At 40.4% G+C, this 26,374-nt stretch overlaps 1 protein-coding gene across 1 annotated transcript in view; it reads right to left on the bottom strand.

The window, feature by feature from the left end:
* LOC107302974 (metalloprotease TIKI1-like) overlaps positions 1–18,809 on the bottom strand; it is a 29,039-nt gene extending 10,230 nt beyond the window's left edge. The window contains exons 1-4 of the mRNA XM_015832147.1: positions 18,591–18,809; positions 16,383–16,529; positions 8,042–8,216; positions 480–567 (exon numbers count right to left, since the gene is read on the bottom strand). Of these exons, the coding sequence (XP_015687633.1) occupies positions 480–567; positions 8,042–8,216; positions 16,383–16,529; positions 18,591–18,809 (629 nt within the window). The remainder of the gene's footprint in view (positions 1–479; positions 568–8,041; positions 8,217–16,382; positions 16,530–18,590) is intronic.
* Positions 18,810–26,374: the final 7,565 nt, after the last annotated feature.

Raw genomic sequence — 26,374 nt, 5'->3', positions numbered from 1 at the left:
TTGGAATTGATTGATTGAACTTTTTAGTCCCACCTAGTCTGCCGTTACCACTGCAGCCACGCCCAGGCAATGGGCCACGCCCACCCGGCACTCGATGATGCATCAGTGGGTTTTGGGTTGCAGTTTGGGCACTCGGTCTCTAAAAGGTTCGCCATCACTGCACTATTTCATGAAACTATAGTGCATGATGGCTATAGAGGCATTATATTTTCACTCATCTTACAAATATTAAGCTTCTACATTGTAGGACTATTGACACAATGATCACCCTGTGTTTTTTCCATCAGAGAACTTGAGGCATGAGTGAGGGGCAGAGGAGGGAGTGGGAAACTGAGAAGTTTTTCATTCTACAAGTTGACCAGGTTCACAACTTTTTTACCTTGAATAAAATGGCAGTAGTCTCAACTCCCTAATACATTTTCTATGATATTTTGTTTCCTGAAGAAACTTGAGATCATGATTGTTAAAGCAGTAGTTACCTGATTGCTTGCCCAGGAGATGTATGGTCTACTTCATATCCCTTTCTCCTCAAAATATCTATGACTGTGTTGTTGCCCATGAAATGACCTTTAGGTAATAAAAGAGAAAAGCCCCAAGTAACATTAATCAAAATACACAAATAACATTTTTAAGTACAACAAAGCAAAGTTTACATGAACACCTGCTTTAACCGATTCTAGGAAGCCTCTATTATAAACCTGCCATCCCACAGCTGGGACTGAGGTTGAGAAAAGCTGCTAGAAATACAGAAAATTAATCTAATCATGCTGGATTTAAGTCTAGTTATATTGAAACATAGAAACATAGAAAATTGACAGCAGAAAAAGACCTACTGTCCATCGAGTCTGGACTTTGAGTTTTGGGGATTTTTTTTTGTTTTCTTATTATTTTTTAATTATTATTTTAATTTTTTTTTAAAAAATTGTCAGATGATGGACATCTTTATCCCAAGCATTTTAAACTCAGGTACTGAGGACTGATTCACTACCTCCATTGGAAGTTGGTTCCAGGCTTTTTGTGAAGTAATACTTTCTAACATTACTTTTAAATTTACCTCCTGTCAGTTTGAAGTTGTGCCCCCCCCCCGTGTTCTTGATTTTTGCCTCATATTGAAAATACTGACTTCTAGAACCGTATTCACACCTTTAATATATTTAAAGGACTCAGTCCTGTCTTCCCTTTCCCTTCTGTCCTCCAGGCTGTACATATTTAGTTCCTCCAATCTCTCCTGAGATGTTTTGTCCCTTAGACCTTGCACCATTTTTGTTGGCTCTCACTGGACTTGCTCAGTTTTATCAATATCCTCAGTAGAAAGTGAACCCTAAAAATAGGATACTTAGAAACCACCAATATAAACATAACCTTCTCTTAAAACATAGTAATAAAAGTAATGCTGAAAACTGTTATTGAAGCATTAATGCAAAATTGAAGATTATCAAGCTCCCGAGAACCCCCCATGCCTATCTGCAAGCAATCTAATGCAAAAGGCAGCAGAAACATCTCCCATGAATTGGGAGACATCACAGCAGGGCCTTATCCTACATGATGAGGTAATCTGGGAAAGGTCCATACTAGACAGTCTCAGTAGGTTTCTATGAGGAATCATAAAAAATAATTAACTGAGTAAAAAGAAATGGAAGATAGATAGGAAACATAGGATTTTAGCAAAAGTAATAGCACTGAGACTTATATGCTGCTTCACAGTGCTTTACAGCCTTCTCTGAGTGGTAGAGTCAGCATATTACCTCCAACTATCTGGGTTCTCATTTTACCGACTTGAGAAGGGTAGAAGGCTGAATCAACCTTGAGCTCCATCAGGATCGAATTGCAGGCTGTGGGCAGAGTTAGCCTGCAATATTGCACTTTAACCACTGTGCCACCAGGGCTCTTAATCAAGGTCATGTCTTGTTCAATGTCTATTGAGATTCTCAGTCATCCAGGTCATGCCTGGCACGGAGGTGCTTTTTCATGAGGCAACTGGACTTTCTCTTTTTTCTCTCATCCAAGAAGCTTCTTCAGCTCTGACTGGATGGTAGGGAATGGAAGGATTTATATTCCTTGCAGAAAGCTGGTCATTTGCATTCTTTTTAGAGCAGGGGTGTCAAACTGCCAGCCCATGGGCTGGATGCATCATAGCGAAACCATGCCCACCCCATTGCCAGCAATGGCAAAAAAGTTGCGATACATTGCGACATGTCACGTGACGTTGTGAGTTTGACACCCCTGTTTTAGAGAGTCTTTGAAACCACCTGGAGGCTTATCTGTGTCGTCAGGGTCACCTGAAAAGTGCAAATGAGTATGGAGCCTTCTTGGAACTGCTGAAAGGACTGTGTTGTAGACTGGAGATAGATGATGTTGGATCTCTCCCCCTCTGTTAAGAGAGGGCTGTTTAATTTTGACATAGATGGCCTCTTTGACCCCTCTTTTAAACCAACGGTCCTCTCCATCCAAAGTCCACATTATAATTATACCATTATATGATGGTGTTTCAAAAATGCTATACTTCCAATCCTTTAACTATTATTAAAGAGTATTTCACTCAACTCTATAATGAAACATGGACGATCCATTGATTTGGGAAGAAAATTTATTTATTGCCTCAGAAATAGCATCCTAACTTATTATAAGTATTAAACACACAAATCTTTAGAAATTCATCATTACTCAACATCGTGTTTTTTGTTGTAACACGCATGAAAGATGATACCTATTACCTTCCTAAAATACTATTTTCCTAATTAATATTCAGGCACTATTATTATACTGATGTGATTTTTTAAAAAGAAGTCTAATTTTCAAGGTAAGAAATGGAGCAGCAGTGACCATATTCCCATTCATAAGAAAGAACAAAGATTTTTTTGGAACAAAGGAGATGATACAAGAGCAACCGATAAAAGAAGCAACTGTCCATAAGGAAGAAATTTAAACAAAGGAACAAATACAGCAGATAAGAATGACAAGCAGAAGCAAGAGACACAGAAGATATTCTCCGATTCAAAAACAGCTTTGAAGCTCTTACAGAAGAAACTGGCTTTGAACCTTCAAAGGAAGAAAAAGATATTGTGTAATAAACACTATAATAGCATATCCTTGAAAGGCAGAGAGGATGTAGCTGTACCCTGCAAGAAGACAAAGAGAAAATAGTTGGATACTAAACACGACTGGAAACAGAAACAAACATATTCTGACTGTAGCCATTAACATATGAAACAAGCTGTCTACCACGTCATGGATCAGGAATGTGACAGAATTTCTAAGATGCATGAAGTCCATTCCTCTTTGTTGGTAATTCATATTCAGGACAATTGGTACTGCCAGGAGCAACTACAACCACACCACCATGGTCTTTTTAAGATTTTTGAAATAAAGCTAAAATTAATGGAAAGTCAGATAGTTACCCCTGTGAAAGAGGTCTGGGAAAGGGAAAGAATACCGCAGAGGAATGACTGGCCTGTCAACAACATACTATAGTATTCAACAAACCATACTCTGAGTGCATTGCACTCACCTGTGATAATCTGTCTCTCCCCTGTCCTGAAATCTACCTGCACAATTGAACTCGCAGCAAGGATCTTATCTTTGCACTGCAAGTTGCTTGCTTTCTACTAGAAATCCTTGGCAGAAATGTACTTGGATGTTGTTGTCCAAACACAGGCACATCCTAGACTTTCCAGCAATTAGAGAACTGCTTTAATTTAAGAGATTCACTCGCCTACCACTTTCAACATTTCTTTCAAAGCAGCTATGAATGAACACGGTTAGAATTCACCCCCAGAAGCGTTAAGATCAAGCAGTCTCAACTCCTGCGGGAGGCTGTCCACAGAAGCATGATAGGGAGCAGAAACCCTTTTCATCTGTTTCCTCTTTTGGCCTAACACACTTGAGTGACTCCAAAGAGAAAGCCAACCCTCCCCCCCCTGCCCCGGACCCTTGTGCCAGCAGAAGTCCCTCCCTCTCTTTTTGCACTCAGCTCTCCATTATCCCTACCCTACTACATGAACACAGGCGTTCGGGAGGTCAATTTACTTTGGCAGCCATTGTTCTGTGTTCAAACTCAAGAACGGGAGAAACTGAGATCTCCTTGTAAGTATCAATTCTACCCAAGTGGGTAAATAAGCCGTAGTCTTTTCATCTAGTCTTAAATAAAGAGAGGTACCCACTGTTCTAATGAAGGTTTATTTCTCTCCCTTTTTTGCCCTCTTTCCCCAACCCCCTCCCCCAAAAGGTGGATTTATTCTTTCAAGACTGACAACAGAACCAGATTTATATTCTTTTAAATGTTTTGCGTCCTGCTAAAGAGAACAGAACTTTATATCCTAGAGGGCTTTTCCCTACTGCACAGATTGCTGTTTAGTAGTAGATCCTTTCTCTGATGTTTACTTCCTGTTTCTAGGTTTAAAGAGGAAGCACCCTTCAGCCTTGAACAAGCCAGATCCCACAATGTGGATAAGCTTCAGTTGGGAAGGTGTAAGCCATTTTCACAGTGCTTTAGCCATGAAAGGTGGCAACATAACATATAAAGGTGTTAGACCAATATTGCGGCTCCCTAAAAGAAGCAAATTATTTGGAGGCTTTTCAGTCAGGGTTCAAACCTGGGAATGAGACAAAAGNGACAAAAGTAATATTGACTACTTTCTTAGATGGCCAGTTTGGAACTTAGATGAAGGTAGCATGCCCCTCCTTATCCTTTTTTACCTTTGGTGACCTTTGATATCATCACCTATGGCAGACATGTCATACTCGCGACGTCACGTGACACCGCGCAACGTATCGGGACGCTTTTGCCATTGCCGGCAATGGGGTGGACTTGGCTTCCGGATGACGCATCCGGCCCACAGGCCGGCAGTTTGACACCCCTGACCTATGGTATCTTACTGGACCATTGGACCCCAACTCTATGGGGATTGCAGCCCGAGGATATTATTTTGCATTCGTTCCTCTTCTTCCTCACTGGGTATTTTCACTCAAATATCCACTTTAAATCACCAGCCTGGGCTGTAGGAGAGATGCTGCCAATGTCCTAATGCATTAAGATCTTAAGGGTTTTGATGGGGCAAAACAGACTGAAGTTGAACTCAGGAGTTAGCACTGTTGGTCAGAATGTTCTATTAATATCAGGGTTATTATCTCTGGGCAAGTATTATTCCAGAAATAGCAGATTTGAGATTTGGGCACCCCTTCTGGCCTTACGGCTCCTGCTTGAACAACAGATGGAAGTCAAGAGGGCTTTTGCCAACTGTGACCTTATCTGGTACAGAGAAATCAGCTAAAGCAACTCAGGGAGATATAGGTACAGGGAGATCTAGTATAGCCCTACATTGTGGATGGTGTATGTGTATCTATCTCTCTATCTCTATCTCTATCTCACTTTACAGAGGACTGTTTTCTCTTCAAGAGTTGTGTACTGTAATCCATTACAGGTAGACTTCGACTTACAGCCACAATAGAGTCCAAAATTTCTGTTGCTAAATGAGACAGTGATTAAGTGAGTTTTGCCCCATTTTACAACCTTTCTTGCCACAATTGTTAAGTGAATCACTGCAATTGTTAAGTTATTAAGTGAATCTGCCTTCCCCATTGACTTTGCTTGTCAGAAGATCACAGAAGGTGATGACATGATCCTGGGACGCTGCAACCGTCATAAATATGAAACAGTTGCCCAGCGGTCACATTTTGATCACATGACCATGGGGATGCTGCAATGGTCGCAAGTGTGAAAAACTTACAAAAAGTTTATATGTCACTTTTTTCAGTGAGGCCATAACTTTGAACAGTCGCTAAATGAACTGTTGTTAAGTCGAGGACTACCTGTATTTCAATCTATATCTATTTATTAAATTTCTCACTGCCTTCTCACTGATACAGCAACTCTGGGCGGCTATCCCACCACTGCTCCAGAAGCCAAAGGCGGCTTTAAGACGCATTCTATTTAAATTGTCTGCAAACATTTATAAAACTTTTTGCATATCGTTAAACTACTGCATATTTGTACTGTCTTCACCACAGTTGAGAAAACCAACCAACCAACCCACCCTTGTTGCATGATATCTTAAGGAAAGTAAGTTCACATTTTCAGCTGTGGCTACAACAGGGTTAGAAAATATATTAATCAAAATATTGTTTAGGAAACCAATAATATTAAATAATAAATAAAATATATCATTAAAATATATTACGGTGAACACATAACAATACTGAGTAAATGACATGCGTCTATGAATCCTAATGAAGTACTTTCATTTAAAAAGTTATATGTGCTACTATCTCTTGCAAATCTCTTTGGAATCACTAAAATGGCAAAACAGAAACTTCGGTGGGGGAGGGGAGGTGAAGTCTGCTGCAAACATGAATGTTTGAAAACATTCTAGGGCCTAATAAGAAAATCTTTATTAGAGAATTACTGCCATTCGTCTACAAAACCTGCACATTTAAATCAGAACATAGCTTCAAAAAATATTTAAATAAATCTTTAATTATAGATTTACTGTCCGGAGTGCTCCAACTTTAAAAAATGGTTGACATTTAGAATTCGTTTGCTAACACCAATGATCAAAAGGATTAGACAACATTAACACTCCACACTACATGCCAACAGAAATTCAGGGAGAAGTGGCAGATGTTAATTTACACAATGCCAACACCCAGCAGTATACAAAGCCTGGCTGGATAATGTGCGCCTGATCAGTCTTTCCTTGAGGGAAAAGGACATTATGCAGATGATTGGGTACATACTGTCTCTCTGCCAGTGTAATATTAATGCATGCCAGAACAGATAATATTTGAGATAATTTAATTACTCTCACAAAATAAGCACTGAAATACATTACTCCCTCCCCCTTGTAATGGAGTATTCCAGTAACTCCTCCAGGTAGTACAGTCTGACATTATACACTAGTCAATTAAAAAAAAAATCCTCTAAAAATACTACCGGTATTTTGGGCCATAAATACATGCTTTAATGCAGCGGTCCCTAATCTTTTGAGCACCAGGGACCAGTTCTGTGGAATTTTTTTTCCCATGGACCTGGAGGGGCTATGGTGCTACCTAGATCCCACACAAGGGCAGATGAAGCTCCACTCATTTCTGCATCCCAGTTCCCAATAGGCCACAGACCAATATTGAGCCACAGACTGGGGGTTCGGGACCCCTGCTTTAATGAAAAGAAGCACTGTTGATTTTTTCATAGCTAAATTGTCAAATTTATATCCAGCGGCTTGGCTTACATCTTTCAAAATGCTCTCAGACCATTCACACTTGGGAAGTAGGTACAGCCCAGCAGGTGAGGCTATTTTATTAGGAGGAAAACACCACTTGAAGCCAATTTTTATGTTACAATAAGCCCAATTAAAATTCTCTATATTGAGGTTGCAGCCTAAATCCTTACTTCCCTAAGAGATCATTTTCACCTTGAGGAAAGACATAGAATACAGCTATAAATGATACCATTCTAGAACACTGAACCTATGCTGTCACTTTGAATTTAACCATAAGTTTGCTTTTGCGACTGCATTTAAATTTATTTATGCATTTATTGGATTGATATAGCTACCCATTTCACAAAGCAACTCTTGACAGCTTAAACAATAAAAAAATCGAAAACAAATAATAACTATACAATCACATAAAAAAGAAAAGAAAAAGCAAAGAAAAATCCATTGATAGCTGATTTTATAATGAGATATTGAAGACATTTAATGAGAGTGCAACTCATCTTTTAATGGCATGAAGAATTGCCATGTTTGGCATTGAAGGCGTAATGATTCAGTGTGTTCTCTTGTGAATTGCATGTTTTCATATTGCCAACACAAAGAATCAATTGATCCATGTTATATAATAATAATAATAGTAAAGTTGGAAGAGACCTTGAAGGTCATCTAGTCCAACCCCCTGCTCAGGCAGGAAACCCTATACCATTTCGGACAAATGGCTGTCCAGTCTCTTCTTAAAAACTTCCAGTGTTGGAGCATTCACCGCTTCTGGAGGCAGGTTGTTCCACTGGTTAATTGTTCTCTTTTAAAAGACATCTAAAAGGTATACCTACCAGCTCCAAATGCAAAGAAGAAGCTTTTATCTGGATACTCTTCCAGCAAATCTTTCACTCGCTTGCCCATCCTCTCATTCCGCTTGTAGATAAGCTCATGGCGGAAGTAGTCGTCAATCTCTTGAGCCGTGATACGCTCATGAGGTAGCAGAGATGCATTGATGAAATTTGGGACCTATGCAAAAGAAAGATAATCATACAACATATGAGATCAAATCTCCACCCCTTCCCTACAGAATCCAACATGTCCCACAGATTTGTTCCAGAAAGATGGGAAACTTGGGGTTTTGGGTGGAGAAAATGCAAAGAAGAGATGGAAAAGGGAAATCATGTATATAACACCAGAGTAAGCTCATTCTTAATATTTCTAGCAGTCTTTTTAATCTCATGTAACAGGCAGAAAAATATTGACCGTACTTATGTCCTCTCATACCTCACTTTTACTCATTAGAACACTGCATTACTCCAGGATTCGCCTTTTTCTTTTGAGGTCCAATTTTGCTTTTTGTAAAGAAAAGCGAATATACCAAAGTCACATGCTTAATATGACATTGGTGCTATTTCATGGAAAGGTCTATTTTGTATTCTGATAGGACTTTTCTCATTAGAAATACAGCAGAGGCACAATGTATCATTTCGCTAAGTGACTTGAGAATGGGGAAAGACAGACAGGGAAAACAGGTATTTCATTAGATTCATCTGGTAAAGGCCTTGAACTTTAAAAGTAAATACATTCATTATTTCCAGCCCTCTTTTAAAAAGTCACAGCTACATTTGTATTTATATTTTTAAATGCACTTTTTTTTTTCATTTATGTTCTTGTACATCAGTCTTTATTCTATTATTTTCCAAATAAATGTTTTCTTCTCTTTTTTAAATTCCACCTCAGACTTGTTTTTCAATATGAAGTTATTTTTGACACTGAATGCATACTCCCATAATTTGATTTTCATTCTTGTAAAGAAGGAATTGTATTTAACATCCAGTAAGTATTATTAAAGCATTCTTAGAACTGTTATCATAAATCAGCTTTGTATATTTTGAAGGGATATGAAGTTTAGTGAAGTTTAGCAGAAAAACTGCTGACAGGAAAGAAGATTCAACTTTTAAGATTAGTTTCATTCTGTAATAAACCATTTCATACAGTCCTTAACTTGTTCAGTTTTTGAATTGTATTTCAGTAGCAACTTGTAAATAAGCCCCAAAAGATGTTACAAATTGTCCCTTATGAATTTTTCAAATTAGTCAAGTGTCTAAGTACTGTTTTTGTAATTTCTTGTGAACTATGCTGCTTATTTGAATATTGAAACTGGTATTTCTGATTATTCTGAGGAAAGACTCTTAAAAGTTAATATATTTATTCATTTATTTCTTAAGAAGGGTACATATACCACTCCAGTTAGAAAAGACTCTGAGATCTTATACACTGTACCCCTCCACATGGCATTAAAAACAGTAAATCATAAGAACAAAAGTAAATTACAAGTGTGTGTGTGTGTGTGTGTGTGTGTGTGTGTGTGTTTGGGGGGGGCGTGATGGCCTAGTGGTGAAGAAACCTGCCTCCCAATCAGAAAGTTGAGAGTTCAGTCCTAGGTACTGGCAGATGTTTCTCTCTTAGGACACAAAGAAAAAATATCTGCTGTGACCTCTGCAGAGGCATCAGGAAGGACATTCAGCCAATAAACACACAGTCACATCCAGGGAGTGTGGGTTTATGTGTGTGTGTGTGCGCCATGGACATCATACCCCAATGAGTTAAATATCTATATACCTTTGTATATGATACAAAATTGTGCATCATAGGACAAAACTTTTTCAACCAAGGTACCTCAAATATGGTAACTTACAGAATGCCTGGACTCCTTACTACTTAGAGAATAAAACTTGGGGAAATGGTGGCTGCTTCAATAGTGCTGCTGTGCCATTGAGAGCACATGATTCTCATTTTCAGTGTTGCCTGACAGATTCCAGCCATTCGTGCAATCCCTCATTCCCTTCCCCAAGCAGCAGCCACCAGGTACCTGCCTGCTGGGACAGAAGGGAAAGGAAGGGAAGGGAAGATTTTCAACACACGCTGCCAGTTTCCCACAAGGAAACTCAATAGGGAAGCCAACAGGAAGTCAATAGTCATTCCCATTCCCATTGATCTTTTTTTGCCCACCTATGTCATTCTGTTTCTCTGATTAGGTAAGGAAATATTTCTGCAACAAAGACCCAATGGAGCATATGTTATCTAGGAGCTATGTATGGTTAGCTAGCATTTGCATTTTTCCTTTCTGTTCCTACAGAAAGAAATAGCTAAGAGGCCTATAGCGGTAGAATCACATAGTATTAAGTTATTCACTCTAGTCTGACATGGAAAACTATTTCTTAGCTGACAAACTACATTTTCTTGAAGCTCTTCCTTTAGAACTTAGTGAGGCAGTGGTTTCCAGATCAAAGCCTTGGTTTTGCCTTTAATGTCATTAGTTGGAAATATCCCATATAAGACTTGATTTTGACAAGCATCAATATATAAAAATATAAAGAGGTATAGTAGTTAAGGCACCAGGGTAGAAATGTGAAGACTGAGTTCTAGTCCCACCTTAGGTAGGAAAACTATCTGGGTGGCCTTAGGGCCATCACTGTGTCTCAGCCCAATTCACCCCACAGGTTGCTATGGGGAATATAGGGTCTTAAATAGGAGGAGGAAGGAGTATTAAATATGTTCACTGCCTTGAGTTATTTATAAAGATAATATAAATGGAAAAAAATAAACAGCATCTGGCAGCATCACTAACTTCTTAACGTATAGTTTGGATTTTCAAAACCATTTAGTTTAAATTAAATTCAGTTTTGAAGGGTATAATAGGTTTTGAATAAGATACAGTTATAAAGTATATTCTCAGAAGCTTGGGAGAATCACATTTTTATGATATCAAAGAAAGGGACAGAAGATTCATATAAAAGACACCATAACTACAAGAAGAATAGAGGTTATAAGATACCAGTTCTTTAAAAATGGCATTTGGGATAAAATGACTTTAATGCTCGTTCAAATGCTCACAAAGGTATTCAGCATCAGTTTGGAAGGGCACAAGTACAAAGTTCAGAACAGATAATGCTGTTCACATTAACCTCCTGGAGAAATCTTTCATATGAGTTTAGCTATCCTATTTTCAAAGACAGTCCTAGATAAATTACGCTGGATATTGATCTTCTAATAGTTTTCAGCTGTAAACAGAACACTAGACTTATTGTGAAGGTTCCTACAGTGGGTTACTCCTCCGATTTGCTAAAGCAGCAAGGTCAAATTTCTTCATCCCATTGCAAAGGGATGGATAATAAGTGATTCATTAGAATTGTTTGGCACTCAAAACATCCTTTTTTGAACTTAAAACTGCTGCTTCAGGTTTAAAACAGATTGTTCCGACCTTACAGAAGTCCCAGTGACCGTTCTGGAAACATTCCAGTCTCCAAAAGCACCTTGTTTCAAGCTGAAATACCTTGGGACCGGTTGGAACAGTCCTGGAGCATTTCTGGTGAGCTCAGAGTAATCTATTTTGAGATCAAAATTGGAAGCATGACTTCCAATAATAAAAACAGAAATAGGAAGAAAGAAAATACAGTACTTCCACCAAAGAGAACACTTAAGAGAGAGAAGTACTCAGTGTTGTAAAAAAAGAATCTTTACCCTAATATTCCCTTTTCCTACAGAGGAAGAGAACATCCTACCACATGGACCCATATATCTAGGAGCCATAATAAAAAACCCAAGATTAGTAGTAATAGATTGCCCACTTAAAGTCTGGCCTGCCAAAGAAAAATTCAGCAGCAGTTAAAATATTCAATTTGTAATGCTTTTATTGTTTGGCAAAAGAAGAAATAGACGATCAAGTGCCCACCCCAAAATATCCCCCAAAAGAGTCTTATTGGCTAACGTGATAAAACTTGCTGCTCTCCTTGTGCAATAGACTGTGACTTCTTGCAAAAACATTTAGAGACTTCTTTTTCTATGTTATAGTCTTGTTTTTTTAATCTATTTCTCTCTCTCTGTTATACCTTTCTCTGCAATATTTCTCTTTTTATTGTTTTACTTTTTGTAATGTGTATGAGTTTTTATCTGTTTTTTTAAACAAAATTAAAGGACCTTGTGACTCATAAATCAAAGAGATGCAACCTCGATGTATCAGGGAGCAGCTGCCATTAAGCACTTTTTCATTCCAGGATTTGTTCAACAAAGAAAGAAAATAGGATTCTTGTTTACTACAGTTCAATTGGTGGGACAAAATGTGTGGGTCAGATGCTCTGAGAGGAGACAAACTTTAGTCCTGCTCTATCTGTAAAAAGCTCCCCATGTCTATTCATATATTTGCATTGCAATAATACTGTCCAGGATTATGGTCTAAATAGCAGTGAATCCTCACTAATGAAGCCTATCATGCATATCTGTCCCAAAGGTCCTTTTCAAAAGGCAATTGGACTTTCTTGTTTTTTTTTCCTTGAGGAAGACCTTTTAATTCTCATCCAAGAAGCTTCTTTAGTATTGGCTGAATGGTGAGGGAACAGAAGGGTTTATATTCCTTAGCAATCGTCTAAATATAAATCTTTCATTCCCCACCATTCAGCAGAACTGAAGAAGCTTCTTAGATGAGACGTGAAATGTGTTCAAGGAAAAAAAAAAACCCAAGGAAGTCCAGTTGCCTTTTGAAAAGCACCTTTGGAACAACCATGATCTGGATGATTGAGAATCTCCATAGACCAGGGGTGTCAAACTCAATTTCATTGAGGGCCGCATCAATATTGCGGTTGCCCTCGGGGGGGCCAGATGGGTGCGGCCAGGGTGGGTGCAGCCTACTGGGTGGGCGTGGATGGAGTGGGTGTGGCCTACTGGGTGGGTATGGCCAGCTCTACATCGTTTGCGTCAAGGGTGCCTGTGGGGGCCTGGGCAGGAGTGGGACAGATCTGGGGGTCTCTGGCAGAAGGGGGTGGGACCAGAGCAAGCGCCAAGGCATGGTCCATTTCTTCATTCCTCACAAAGGGTGACACCTCCCCAGCATGCACCCAGGGGGCGGGGCCGACACGGCAGGGGCTGGTTCCTTGCTGTTTCTAGACGGCCTTGTGGAGCTACGTAAGACTGAATGCATTTCAGCATAGATGGCCACCATAAAATTGTACATTGGCTCCCGGCTGGCCTGGGCCAGAGCCAAGGCAGCGGGGGCCATTCCCTCACTGTTTCCAGGATGCCTTTGCGGGCCACATGAAACCACTTCACGGGCCGCATCTGGCCCCCGGGCCTTGTGTTTGACATGTCTGCCATAGACACTCCATGCATATATTGTAGCTGTATTCACCATGGGATGGATGATTAAATATCCCTTGATATTTTCGGTTTGAGGAGTATTGGAGGATCCTTGTGGCTAGATATGAAAGTGATCTACAAGTTCTTCTGCATCAGTTTTGGGCTGCCAGGATTAGCTCTGCTCTCTTCAAGTGGATAATACATATAACTCGTAACATGAGAGAAAAGAAGATGGCCAATCACCTGGCAACTGGCATAACTTATGTCCTTTGTGTCTTTTGACTAGAACCATCTCACCCTGAAGTTATTGAGAAATGCCATGAAGATCCATTGTCAAAGGGAAAGACATTACAGCCACATATTCTGAAGTTCAGACTTACTGTCCTGGGTCCAGCTCTCCCATTCAACCAGAACGCTATCTAATTAAATGCTTTGTGAGCTTTGATGAGAAATAGGTCAGATGAGTTTCAGTTGAGACTAGCAAGCTGATGGTTTGGTTTTTTTAAAGAATGTAATAATATGCGCATGCATAACCATGTGTTGTGTTAACAGGAGACTGTTGAAATATGCCAGTGATGGAAAAGCTGCATGATTTTCCCCTTGTGGATTGTTGGAGAGAGCCACCAGCATTACACACTTTTAAGAGCAAGCATTAAATGAGATTACTCAGGGAGCCATGTGCATAAGACTCTCAAAAATCTTTGGGTCAGGATGCCCAAACATCTCAAACACATGACTTGTCAATGATTAGCTGACTGTCTCTTGGATAGCTGGCTTCCTGGATTGGAGGAAAGAAACCTTTGCCTATACCAGCTTTTGCAAATGTAAGAAGGGGCTCTTTTCCATCTTCCCCGAAAAACAAATTGCTTCAGAGGCAGAATGTTCACCTCATATTCCTCTGCCTCCAGATCGCACATAGATATGGGACTTCATATTTAAGAGATGTACCCTAAAATCACTGCAACTTTGTAGGAACTTTGGTTCTAGGGGTATAAATATAATACTTACAATAGCAGATGCAAATTACCTCTACCAGCTCCTGAAAAGCACCTAAGAACAATAAGAGACTTCCCATCTTATTTTGCAATACAGAGGTCTCTCATCTGAAAACAGACTACTTGCCAGAATTCTTGCTACTACTGTATAAGCCTCTTATTAATACATCTTATTAATCAAAGCTCTGAGAGGCTTGCGTTTGGGATTAACTGTTCCAGTCTGCTACTAGCAGCCTTTGACAGCTTGGTGAATACTCTGAGTTCCAGAGAAAACTAAGTAGAACTGTTCATTAGCATGGCTCCCCCGGTATTCAATATATAGTGGGGTTTTTTTTGTAAGACAGTGGATGGGTATGTGAAAGGTGGTCTCCCAAAATCCAGGGGCAGCAGTACATCTCTTCCATGGAATTTCCATCCTAAATCTGTGGTGTTTTATTCACTCTTTTAAAGTCTCACATTGACCTCCCGTCTTCATTCTTATCTGGGATAGTGAAAAGTATGGAATAGCGGCTCGAGTATGGAGTACATTTTTTGCAAGACATCACCTGACTACAACTTGTGACTTTATTGCTGGCTTCTCCACTGACAATCCTTGTTGAAAGCCAGCTGTAAAATATGCAAATGGTAACCACAGAATGCTGCAATGGTAATAATAATAATAATAATAATAATAATAATAATAATAATAATAATAATAATAGTAATAGTAATAGTAATAGTAATAGTAATAGTAATAGTAATAGTAATAGTAATAGTAAAGTTGGAAGGGACCTTGGAGGTCATCTAGTCCAATCCCCTGCTCAGGCAGGAAACCCTATACCATCTCGGACAAATGGCTGTCCAGTCTCTTCTTAAAAACTTCCAGTATTGGAGCATTCACCACTTCTAGAGGCAGGTTGTTCCACTGGTTAATTGTTCTAACTGTCAGGAAGTTTCTCCTTAGTTCTAGGTTGCTTCTCTCTTTGGTTAGTTTCCACCCGTTGCTCCTTGTCCTGCCTTCAGGTGCTTTGGAAAATAGCTTGACTCCCTCTTCTTTGTGGCAGCCCCTGAGATATTGGAACACTGCTATCATGTCCCCCCTCGTCCTTCTCATAAATGACTGCCAGTTGCAAAGTGCCCCAATCTTGACATGACTGCGGGGATGCTGTAACAGTCGTAAGTGCAAAGACCAGTTGTAAGATTACTTTTGCAGCACTGCCATAACTCTGAACAATTGCTAAACAGGGCAGTCATTAAGTGAGAACTACCTGTAATAGCTACATATCAGTGGATATAAACACCAAAATGAAATTAACATGTGCTTCATTGTTCATAGAAGGCCTTTGATTATGTCATCCATGTCAAATTAATGTGCTTAGAAAAATGGGAAATGTAGGACATCTCACTATCTTCATGTAAAAGCTACACAGCTCAGGAAGCCATTGTGTAGACATGGCAAAACAGACTGACTCCATTTTGGCAAAGTACTGTAGAGAGACAAATCCATTTTCCCCTAGTTTGCTGTATCTTTTTAAGGAACAATGTGGTGGCTTAGAAGTGGAGCTCTTGCCTTACAATCAGGAAGCTGTGAGTTCAATCCTAGGTAGCCACAAATATTTCTCTCTCTGGGCGCAAAGAGAAAATATCTGCTGTGAACTCCGCATAGGCATCAGGAAGGGCATCCAGCCAGTAAATGCTCAGCTCCATTCAGTTGCCCGGATTTTACCCCAATGCAAGGGATTACAGGGTTGTTAAAAAGAAAAAAAAGTGGTATCTTTTAAAAATTAAGTTGAATAAAAGTATGTGTTCCCTCTGTATTACAATAAAACATTTAATTCATAAAACATATTGTAAACTCTCTTCTTATCCAGCAAATCGGAAACAGCCCATCCGACGCAAACAACCAAAATGTGTCTGGAAGTACAACTGCCAATTGCAGTGTTAACAAAGCAGCATGCATGCTGACTTTGAAGAGTGAAAATAAACTTGTTTTTAAAATGTCCCGTCCCTTGGGGATATGGACAGTTCACAGAAGCTAACTAGCCATCCTGTGAGCAGCACAAGGGAACGGGGAGACACAACTCACTTGGGAAGTATCGTGATTGAAGATGACGGTGTTGAGGTCTCCACAGTTGTAATGCTTGATAAGGTCCTCTGTATTGTAAGGAATCTGTAGACTGCCTGCTCGGAGATTCTCCTGCTGCAAGAGAGTCTGATTCAAAGCAAAGATCACCTGGGAACGGGAAGAGGAAAAGGGAGAGTTCCCAGTCATTCCTTAAGCTCATTCGTTATATAATATATATTAACCTGGAAGAATAAATATTTGATATTCATTTATGTGTGTGTGTGTGTGTGTGTACTCTAAACACATCTTTTAAACATTCAACCACCCACAAAGAAGAAAATAATTTATATAATCAGTTATTGTAAGAACGTTATCATCATGGATGTCCCAAAATAAAGACACTTAGAAGCCTGGGCAGGACCCATTTTCAGGAAAAGTCAACAAAGAACATTTCTGGAACTCGTCCAGCACCAGTTGGCATCTCCTTTAACCCAACATATCCTTTCCGTGGCTCGCATGGGAGACTTCCCACAGCAACAGTGGAATGGTTAAATTTGGGAAATACAGGTAGTCCTCAACCTATGACCAAAATTTCTGACACTGTTCACATGACCCAGGGAACACTGCAACTGTCTTAAACAATGAATCAGTTGCCAAGCATCTGAATCCAGGTCACGTGACCACAGGGAAGTTGCAATGGTCGTGTTAAAAAAACTATCATAAGTCACTTTTTTCAGCGCCATTGTAACATTGAACGGACACTAAATGAACTGTTGTAAGTTGAGGACTACCTGTGTATTCAATTAATAAATGAGGTGCTTGGTTCAAATAGATGCTGCCAGGTACCCCATGCACTTCTATGTCCTCTTTCACATCTTTTACTGTTCACATTTGGATCTCTCTGCAGTGCTATTAAAATTATTCAATGCACTGAAGATTTCAAGCATTCACTCAACTTCTTCGCTTAAGGAAAACATAACCAGTCTACTGTATTAAATTGAATGGATCACTGGGTTGGAGGAGAAAGGGCGCTTAATCCTTCCTTTGAGTCCATTTCTTCTCTGCCTGTGATTTTTTTTTGAAACTTTGAACAACATCAGCAACAAAATTCAAGGTAAAAAGGTTTCAGCTACATTTCCCTCCTATTAGTTTCAGATGTCTTCTTTGCACTTAAGAAAATATTTCAAAAAATAAATGAGGTGAATTTTGGTTGCTGTTTGAGCACATTTTTAATTAGCTCACTGTTTAAATTTGGAAGAGTAGTCATTTGGCAGGAGCTTCACAAGAAGCTAAAACAGAACCATGCTGTGGCTTCCATAACGGAGGTTATTTAGTGGATGTTGGGTAATTTTCCACAGGAGAAGTGCAGATCTTGAAATGCCAAAGAAAGCTTATAACCAACCAACTGCTAATAAGCTTTCTTGTACATATAGACTTACAAGACTACAGTACTGTTACTTAACACAAGAAACATGTTTGCACGCTGCAGCATTTCTGGCTCACAATGGACAAGCAATTTCACTGCTCCATTCAGCAAGCAGGAAATCCACTTCAGAAGCCAAATCAATGAAGTTTATGGAGCAATGCATTTCACCAGAGTCCCTCGATTCCCCCCCCCAAAAAAATGCAGAACCATCTCAGTGCTTCCAATTAATGATCCTTTCCTTTGAAGAACTACAGGTAGTCCTCAAGTTACGAATGTTCGCTTAGCGCAGTGGTTCTCAACCTTTTTAATGCCGCGACCCCCAACCGATCGTAAGTCGAGGACTAAACCGATCGTAAGTCGAGGACTAAACCGGTCGTAAGTCGAGGACTAAACTGGTCGTAAGTCGAGGACTACCCAACCGGTCATAAGTCGAGGACTTTCCCTGCCCGGGAGCGCCATGCATGTGTGGTTCCGCCCCCTGCGCCGACCGAGGCGTAGCTGGCAAGCGGCAGAGACGGAGCAGGCCGACCACCAGCTGGCCTAGCCCAAGGGAGGTAAGGCACCCACCAGAAAAGGGGAAAAAATGGCAGACAGCCTTGCTTGGCGACCCCCGTGAAATGGTCGATCGATCCCAAATGGGGTCGCGACCCATAGGTTGAGAACCATTGGCTTAGCGAATGTTCAAAGTTACGACATCCCTGCCAAAAAGTAGTTATAGTTACGTATGTTGCAACATTACAGCAGTCGTTTCTCACTTACGAATGACCACAGAGATGCTGCAACATGCTACTTTGGTGCCAAGCCTGAGAGTCCTGAACTGTCCATGCTCGCCTCCTGCGCAGCCTTGGGTGTCGGAGCCCTTGTCCAGCCAGGCAGAGAAGCGCCGGTCCAGCCTCTCCCCTTTCCTGCCGAGCCCCAGCCTCTCGCAAGCGGGCACGGCCCTGCTCTGCTACTTGCTGGAGTGCCAAACCTGCCCGGATTTCACAAATTCCGCTGCCGTGAAGCTGGAGAGCTTGGCACATCACCACCCTGCTCCCCTCGCTTCCCAAAAGCATTCCTTTGCTAAAGTGCAAGTGGGGCTCCTAAGCAAACCGGCTTTCCAGCTCTGTCGCGTTTCTCTGCTGTGGTGCGCAGGGAAACAAAATAAGTTCCTGGGACTAAAAAAAAAAAAGTTCAATCAGACCTTCCAACTTTGCGAGATCTTTTTTTTTTTTCCACAAGAAGGGCAGGCTCCATTACATTCGTAACTTGAGGACTACCTGTACTAGAAGGACTGGGTTCTGTGCACACAATGGAAAACCAGCAAAATGCATCAAAAGAGCCATTTTCACGAGTCTTGTCATAAGACAGCCTTGAAGGTCATTTCAATCAAAGCAGAGTATCCTTTAAGACTTTAATAATAATAAACCCTTTATTATCAAAGTATAACATGTATACAGTGAAATTGACTGAACCTCCCTCTGTGCCCCCCCTCACCACAAACTCACAGTGACTACAAACCCCCAACTTATCTCACCCTGTGAACTAATTGCACATCACGCTGGCCTCACGAGTCTGTCATGCATAAAGTTATAAAGTTATGTCCCATTCGGAAGCCTGACAGACCATGGATAAAAGCTGTTCTTCGGCCTGTTGGTACAGCTGGCTATGTTTCTGTATCTCCTACCCGATGGTAGGAGAGTAAAAAGGTACCAACCAGGGTGTGAGTCATCCCTGAGAATTTTCCTCACTCTGCCAAGGCAATGGGGCCTGGCGATGTCATCCAGTGGAGTCAGGAAACAGCCCACGATGTCTTGTGCCATGCTCACCACCCTCTGCAATACCTTCCTGTCCGTTTGCTGTCAGGTCAGCATACCAAACCACAATACAATATGTGAGAACGCTTTCAATAGTAGACCGGTAGAAGAAGGTCATGAGTTGTCATTCTACCCTGTTCTTCCGCAAAACCCTGAGGAGGTGGAGTCTCTGTTAGGCCTTTCTGGCCACCTTGGCTGTATTAGTGTGTGTGTGTGTGTGTGTGTGTGTGTGTGCATTTGTATGTACAGACAGTCCTTGACTTACAATGATTTGTTTAGTGCAGTGGTTCTCAACCTTTTTAATGCCGCGACCCCAACTGGTCATAAGTCAAGGACTACCAGTCATAAGTCGAGGACTAAACCAGTCGTAAGTCGAGGACTAAACCGGTAGTAAGTCGAGGACTTTCCCTGCCCGGGAGCGCCGCGCATGCGTGGTTCTGCCCCCTGCACCAGCCAAGGCGTAGCTGGCAAGCGGCAGAGACGGAGCAGGTCGACCACCAGCTGGCCCAGCCCAAGGGAGGTAAGGCACCCGCCGGAAAAGGGGGAAAAATGGTGGACAAAAAAAATGGCGGACAGCCTTGCTTGGCGACCCCCGTGAAATGGTCGATCGACCCCAAATGGGGTCCCGACCCACAGGTTGAGAACCACTGGTTTAGTGATTGTTTGAAGTTACAATGGCACGGAAAAAGTGACCGATGACCGATCCTCACACAACCTTTGCAGTCACGTGATCAAAATTCGGGCACTTCCCAATTGGCATGTGCCGAATTTACAATGGTTGCAGCGTCCTGGGATCGCATGGTTACCATTTGTAAACCCAGCCCACGTCCAATCAGAAAAGTCAGTGGACGAAAGTGGATTTGCTTGACAACCGTGTGATTTACTTAACTGCAGAGATTTGCTTAACAACTGGGGCAAAAACAACAGTGATAAAATCAGGTGCGACTCAAGTTAACAACGGCCTCGCTTAGCAATGGAAATTCCGATCCCAATTGCGGTTGTAAATCGAGGACTATCTGTATGTAATGTTAAATATGTAATAACTTATGAAAATAAAAGGAAAATAAGTTAGAATTCCTAGATCAAACGTCGTTTTTTTTAAAAAGTAAAGCCTCTCCTAATCTTTCTGAGCAGTCATGTACTTATTCTGCCTACCTAAATCAGTCTTCATACAAACAAAACAAAACCCACCATTTTGCAGTAATAGTAGGATTCCCTACAGTTCAAACCATGAGCAAAAATAACCCAAATATAATTTCCTTATGGTCTTATGAGGGCATAAACTGAATTAAATACGATTGACCTAGTCTATGAATAAAGTTGCAATTAAGAAACCAGTATTCTTTCACGTTCTGTAAACGGTGGAAACTTTATGGCCTCACTCACAAGCTAATAGCTGTTATAAATGGAATCCTCTTAAGTCCAACCTCACAGCTCTCCAATAACAATTTTTTCTAGCAAATGTTATCGCATTGAGAGATTGCAATACCAGGTGCAGCTTCAAACAGGGCGCCCTTTGTGAAAAGTTTATCTTCAGTACATAGTCAAGTGACCTGCAGTCCCAGGCTTTCATAACAAGGGAAAAAATTCCAGAGCTGGTGAATTTGAAGGCGCTCTCTTCACATGGAAGTGCTTTTGTTCCGTGGGAAAAGTGCGGGGGAGGAAAGCGTGGAGAAAATGCAAGCTTATCTCAAAGTGGGCACCCAAAATAAATGGCATGTGGCAAGTACTTGTCCCTAGTTCTCTTTTTCAGTATTTCCTTTCCAGATATCCTCTTGTAAGCTAGCAGTTCCGTAATGTCCTGAATATCCAAAGCATTTTGTGGGTATTATCTCAGCTGTGGTTTACATAAACCTTGCGAAAAGTAACTTGACTTGGCATTATCCACCTATTGCAGGTTAGGGCTGCAGTCTAGTGTTTTAGCTAAGGTGGTCCAGAGATCTAAATTGGATGATGAAGGTTCACAGCTTAGTCAACAGAGCGTTCAAGTTCTAAGACGGGGATGTTTCTTAAAGATCTGTCTATGGAGATTCTTAGTCATCCAGGTCATGGTTGCCCCCAAAGTGCTTTTTCAAAAGGCAACTAGACTTAGTTCTTTTCCTTGAAGACGTTTCGCTTCTCATCCAAGAAGCTTCTTCAGCTCTGACCAGATGGTGGAGGATGGAAGGAATTATATTCCTTGCAGTTTCTTACATATTTCTTAAATATGTTCTGCAGTAATTTAAGGAATGCTTTGCAAAGTTTGGCTCTGATTTAAGGTGAATGTGATACATCCTTTAGAGCTCTCCAAATTCTTCAGCTCATTGACCCCTTCATAATGTTTCAGACTGTTCATTGGCCTCCAAATGCTTACTGTATTAAAATTATTTTAATAGGACTACTACTACTAAGAATAACAGCATTGTTCCAATATCTTAGGGGCTGCCACAAAGAAGAGGGAGTCAAGCTATTCTCCAAAGCGCCTGAAGGCAGGACAAGAAACAACAGATGGAAACTAAACAAGGAGAGAAGCAACCTAGAACTAAGGAGAAACTTCCTGACAGTGAGAACAATTAACCAGTGGAACAACCTGCCTCCAGAAGCGGTGAATGCTCCAATACTGGAAGTTTTCAAGAAGAGACTGGACAGCCATTTGTCCGAAATGGTGTAGGGTTTCCTGCCTGAGCAGGGGGTTGGACTCAATGACCTCCAAGGTCCCTTCCAACTACTACTACTACTACTACTACTACTACTACTACTACTACTACTACTACTACTACTTCTTCTTCTTCTTCTTCTTCTTCTTCTTCTTCTTCTTCTTCTTCCTCTTCATTATTATTGTTGTTGTTGTTGTTGTTGTTGTTGTTGTTGTTGTTATTATTATTATTATTATTATTATTATTATTATTAACCCCTTGGATAGTCCCATTGACTCTGGAGACCAATAATGACCACTTTGGGAACCCTGCTTTAAAATGTATAAGTAGACCTGTGCTTTCAGAAAAGATTATGCGCTGGTAAGTTTTGCGTTATTTTACTTCCGGTTAAACATGCAGTTTAAACTAAATCTAGTCTGGGATGCATGACACTTAGATCATATCGAGTTTAGCTCTAAGGACAAGGCAGAATGGAGACTTCTGTTTTTAGATCTCCAGTATGGCTTCCTCCCACTTAAACAGTAAAAAGAAAAGGGATAATTCTCTCCCCACCCCTCACCACCACCACCACTCACTCTTTTATCCAATTAAAATGCCCTCTTCCAAAACTGCTCTTTGCTCTGCTGATTAGAACATAATAGTGGTGTACAAAGTCTTTTCCATTTTGAATTCAAAATACCCCTCTTTGAATGCAAAGCAGCTGTTTCACATTCAAAATGGGTGGTTTTCCATCATTCAGAGAGCGTTCGGAGCTTCAGACAGATCTGTTTAGAGGTGTGGGGAGGGAGAATTTACAAATGGTCAAAACAGCCCATTTCAGATGAGAAACAACTGTTTCAACCTCAAAAGGGGCCATTTTAAGTGGAAAACAGTTTTCAAAATGTTTTGAATTCAAACGTGTTTTGTATACACCTGACATGGTACATGAGCCTCTTTTATTCCATGCAGAAACTAGCTACTTGGCAATATTTCACTGAGAAAACTTCATAGGAAGAAAGATTTATTTTCCTCTCTTCATCAGCAGCGGCAGCACTATCACCACCATCATTACTGGATGTAATATAATATCATGATTGAAAAGACCATAACTGTGATTCCTTTGATTCGTGGGCACTCCATCACTGGAGGTTTTTAAGAAGACATTAGACAGTCACTTGTCTGAAATGATATAGCTTCTCCTGCTCCAGCAGGTCCCTTCCAGCTTCTATTCTATTCTATTCTATTCTATTCTATTCTATTCTATTCATCATGATGATTATCTCACTGTTACTAGTATTCTAGAGTTTGGAGGGGAAAGATTAAAGGAAAATAAATGTAAATAAGTTGATAAACTGGAAATGAGGATAATATGACCGTAGAAGTTCTTCTACATATATAGCAGGGGTGCCCAACCGGGGGTGCGAGATGATATTCCACGGGGTGGGAAAACTTGGGTTTTCAGAATTATAGTGTATATGCATAATTCATTGCCGTTATTTTGAACGTTTGTAAGGGGTGTGAGAATATATCAGAAGCATTCTAGGGGTGCGGGGTATAGAAAAGGAGCCGCTGATCTATAGCATATAAGTCAAAGAAAAAATGTTTTAACTTATTAATTCCATGTTCGTAAATATACAAGTGAATATAAGTGAAGCTGAACTCTTCTCTTAACCCAAGTATGTTTCATCTAGGATTTTTTAAAAATGACATCCACTAATAAATGAATTTATTATTGTGTTGGTCGCACAGTCAGCCAGATGTTTAAACTGGATTTGACATGTTTATCCACCTATGAAAGTCCTTCCCAAGGACCTGGGCTAGGCAGATATTGTTTGATGGCGTTAAAAGAACCACTACAGGATGTAAGCTGTTACAGGTAAACCTATCTTTTGCAATTGGCTGATGGAGATTTTGTCAGTGCCAATGGTGTTCAGGTAATGCTCCAGATTGTTTTAGTATTTCACCCAAGGGGCCTAATACTATTGGTATTATCTTTGCTTTCTTTTTCCACAGTCATTCTCCTTGTGTCTGCAGTCTTTGTGTTTTGCAATTTCCTCCTGTTCTTTCCCTTCTATTCTGCTGTCTCCAGGTATTACCACATCCACAAGCCAGACTTTTTCGTCTTTGTTATTGACAATGGATAAGTCTGTTATGTGACAGGTGTTTTTGCCTGTTTGAATTCTAAAGTCCCAGAGCACTTTAGCTTCTTCATTTTCTATTAATTTGTCTATTCCCTGGTCCCATCATTCTTTCTTGCAGGTAAATGGTATTTCTTGCAGATCTTCCAATGCACCATTTGTTGTGCCATTGTAGTCTGTCTGTGTGACCTTCTTGCAACAATTAACTAGGTGGTCCACTGTTTCTCCCACTTTTTTGGAGAGGCAGCACTTGCTGTCTGTTACTGTCTATTCCAGTAGGGCTTTGTATTGATTTGTTATAATAATAATAATGATAAAGTTGGAAGGGACTTTGGAGGTCATCTAGTCCAACCCCCTGCTCAGGCAGGAAACCCTATACCATTTTGGACAAATGGCTGTCCAGTTTCTTCTTAAAAACTTCCAGTGTTGGCGCATTCACCGCTTCTGGAAGCAGGTTGTTCCACTGGTTAATTGTTCTAACCGTCAGGAAGTTTCTCCTTAGTTCTAGGTTGCTTCTCTCTTTGGTTAGTTTCCATCCATTGCTTCTTGTCCTGCCTTCAGGCGCTTTGGAAAATAGCTTGACTCCCTCTTCTTTGTGGCAGCCCCTGAGATATTGGAACACTGCTATCATGTCCCCCCTCGTCCTTCTCTTCGTTAAACTAGACATACCCAATTCCAGCAACTGTTCCTTATATGTTTTAGCCTCCAGTCCCCTAATTATCTTTGTTGCTCTTCTCTGTACTCTTTCTAGAGTCTCAATATCTTTTTTACATCCTGGTGACCAAAACTGGATGCAGTATTCCAAGTGTGGCCTTACCAAGGCATTGTAAAGTGGTATTAATACTTCACGTGATCTTGATGTACAACCAGAATTAACTTCCTATTTCTTTCTTCAATTTTCCCCCTGTTAGTCATTACCAGGTCTTGTTGTTATTGGCTTTGTCTGCTTTTTTTTAAATATAGTGGCCATGTAATACTTTACTTTGCCATGTCATTTTATTCTTCATTTGGTCTTTAGGTCAGTTTGGTCTCTCCAGTACTCAGTAAGCCTTCCTGGTAAACTAGCTTCAGTGCGTCTTCTTCACTGTCCTTCAGATATTTGTCCAATCCCCTTTCTTCTTCTTCAAATATCTGGTGTACACGCATCATTTCACATGAATTTATTATGTTCATAAATATGAACCAGTTGCCAAGAATCTAAATTTTGATCATGTAACCATGGAATGCTGCAAAGGTCGTAACTGTGAAAAATGATCATAAGTCACTTTTTTCAGTACCGTTTTAACTTTGAACGGTCACTAAACAAACTGTTGTAAGCCGAGGACTATCTATACACACAAATGATGCCTTTCTTAAAAATATGTTTTTTTTAATAAGGCTTAGAGGCAACGGCTATCGTAATCAAACACAGAAGAAGCTGTTTCTAGTTACAGCTGATGCTCATTTAGCAATCACAATTGGGACTGGCAACTCAGTTGTTAAGTGAATCAGTTGCTAATTGAAACCGTACTTATGAACTTATTGCAGCTTTCCTTTGCTTTACACACCTGCAAAGGTTGTAAATGCACAGATTGGTGGTAAAGTTACTTTCTCATCACTAGTATAACTGTGAACAGTCGCTAAATGAGGCAGACGCTAAACAAGGACTATCTGTATCACAATCTAAGAAAAGGGACATTCTTGCAATGTTTTCAATATTTTACGACAAGGCGTACCAGGATATATGAACATGTCTTGACTTTGAGCAAGAGTACAATCACAAATTGAGAAACCAGCTCCTCAAACCCCAGGGTAGATTCTGCAACTTCCCTTTTGGTTTAAGCCTGAATCTTGAATCTTTTTGAAGAGAATTGAACAGCAAACATAATCCCAAGGGAAAGACATATTCAAGGATATGTTACCCCAATCACTGTGCAATGGCCAGGGGTAGGCCATCTCAGGCATACCATATACTTGCTAGTCCAAAACAAACAAACAAATAGCCACACACCAATTTCAATGTTATTTTTTTTCTCTCTCAACAAACAATTCCACCATT

Source organism: Protobothrops mucrosquamatus, unplaced genomic scaffold (assembly GCF_001527695.2).
Source record: "Protobothrops mucrosquamatus isolate PMUCROS unplaced genomic scaffold, P.Mucros_1.0 scaffold_309, whole genome shotgun sequence".
Lineage (NCBI taxonomy): Eukaryota > Metazoa > Chordata > Lepidosauria > Squamata > Viperidae > Protobothrops > Protobothrops mucrosquamatus.
This window is presented reverse-complemented; position numbering and strand designations above follow the sequence as displayed.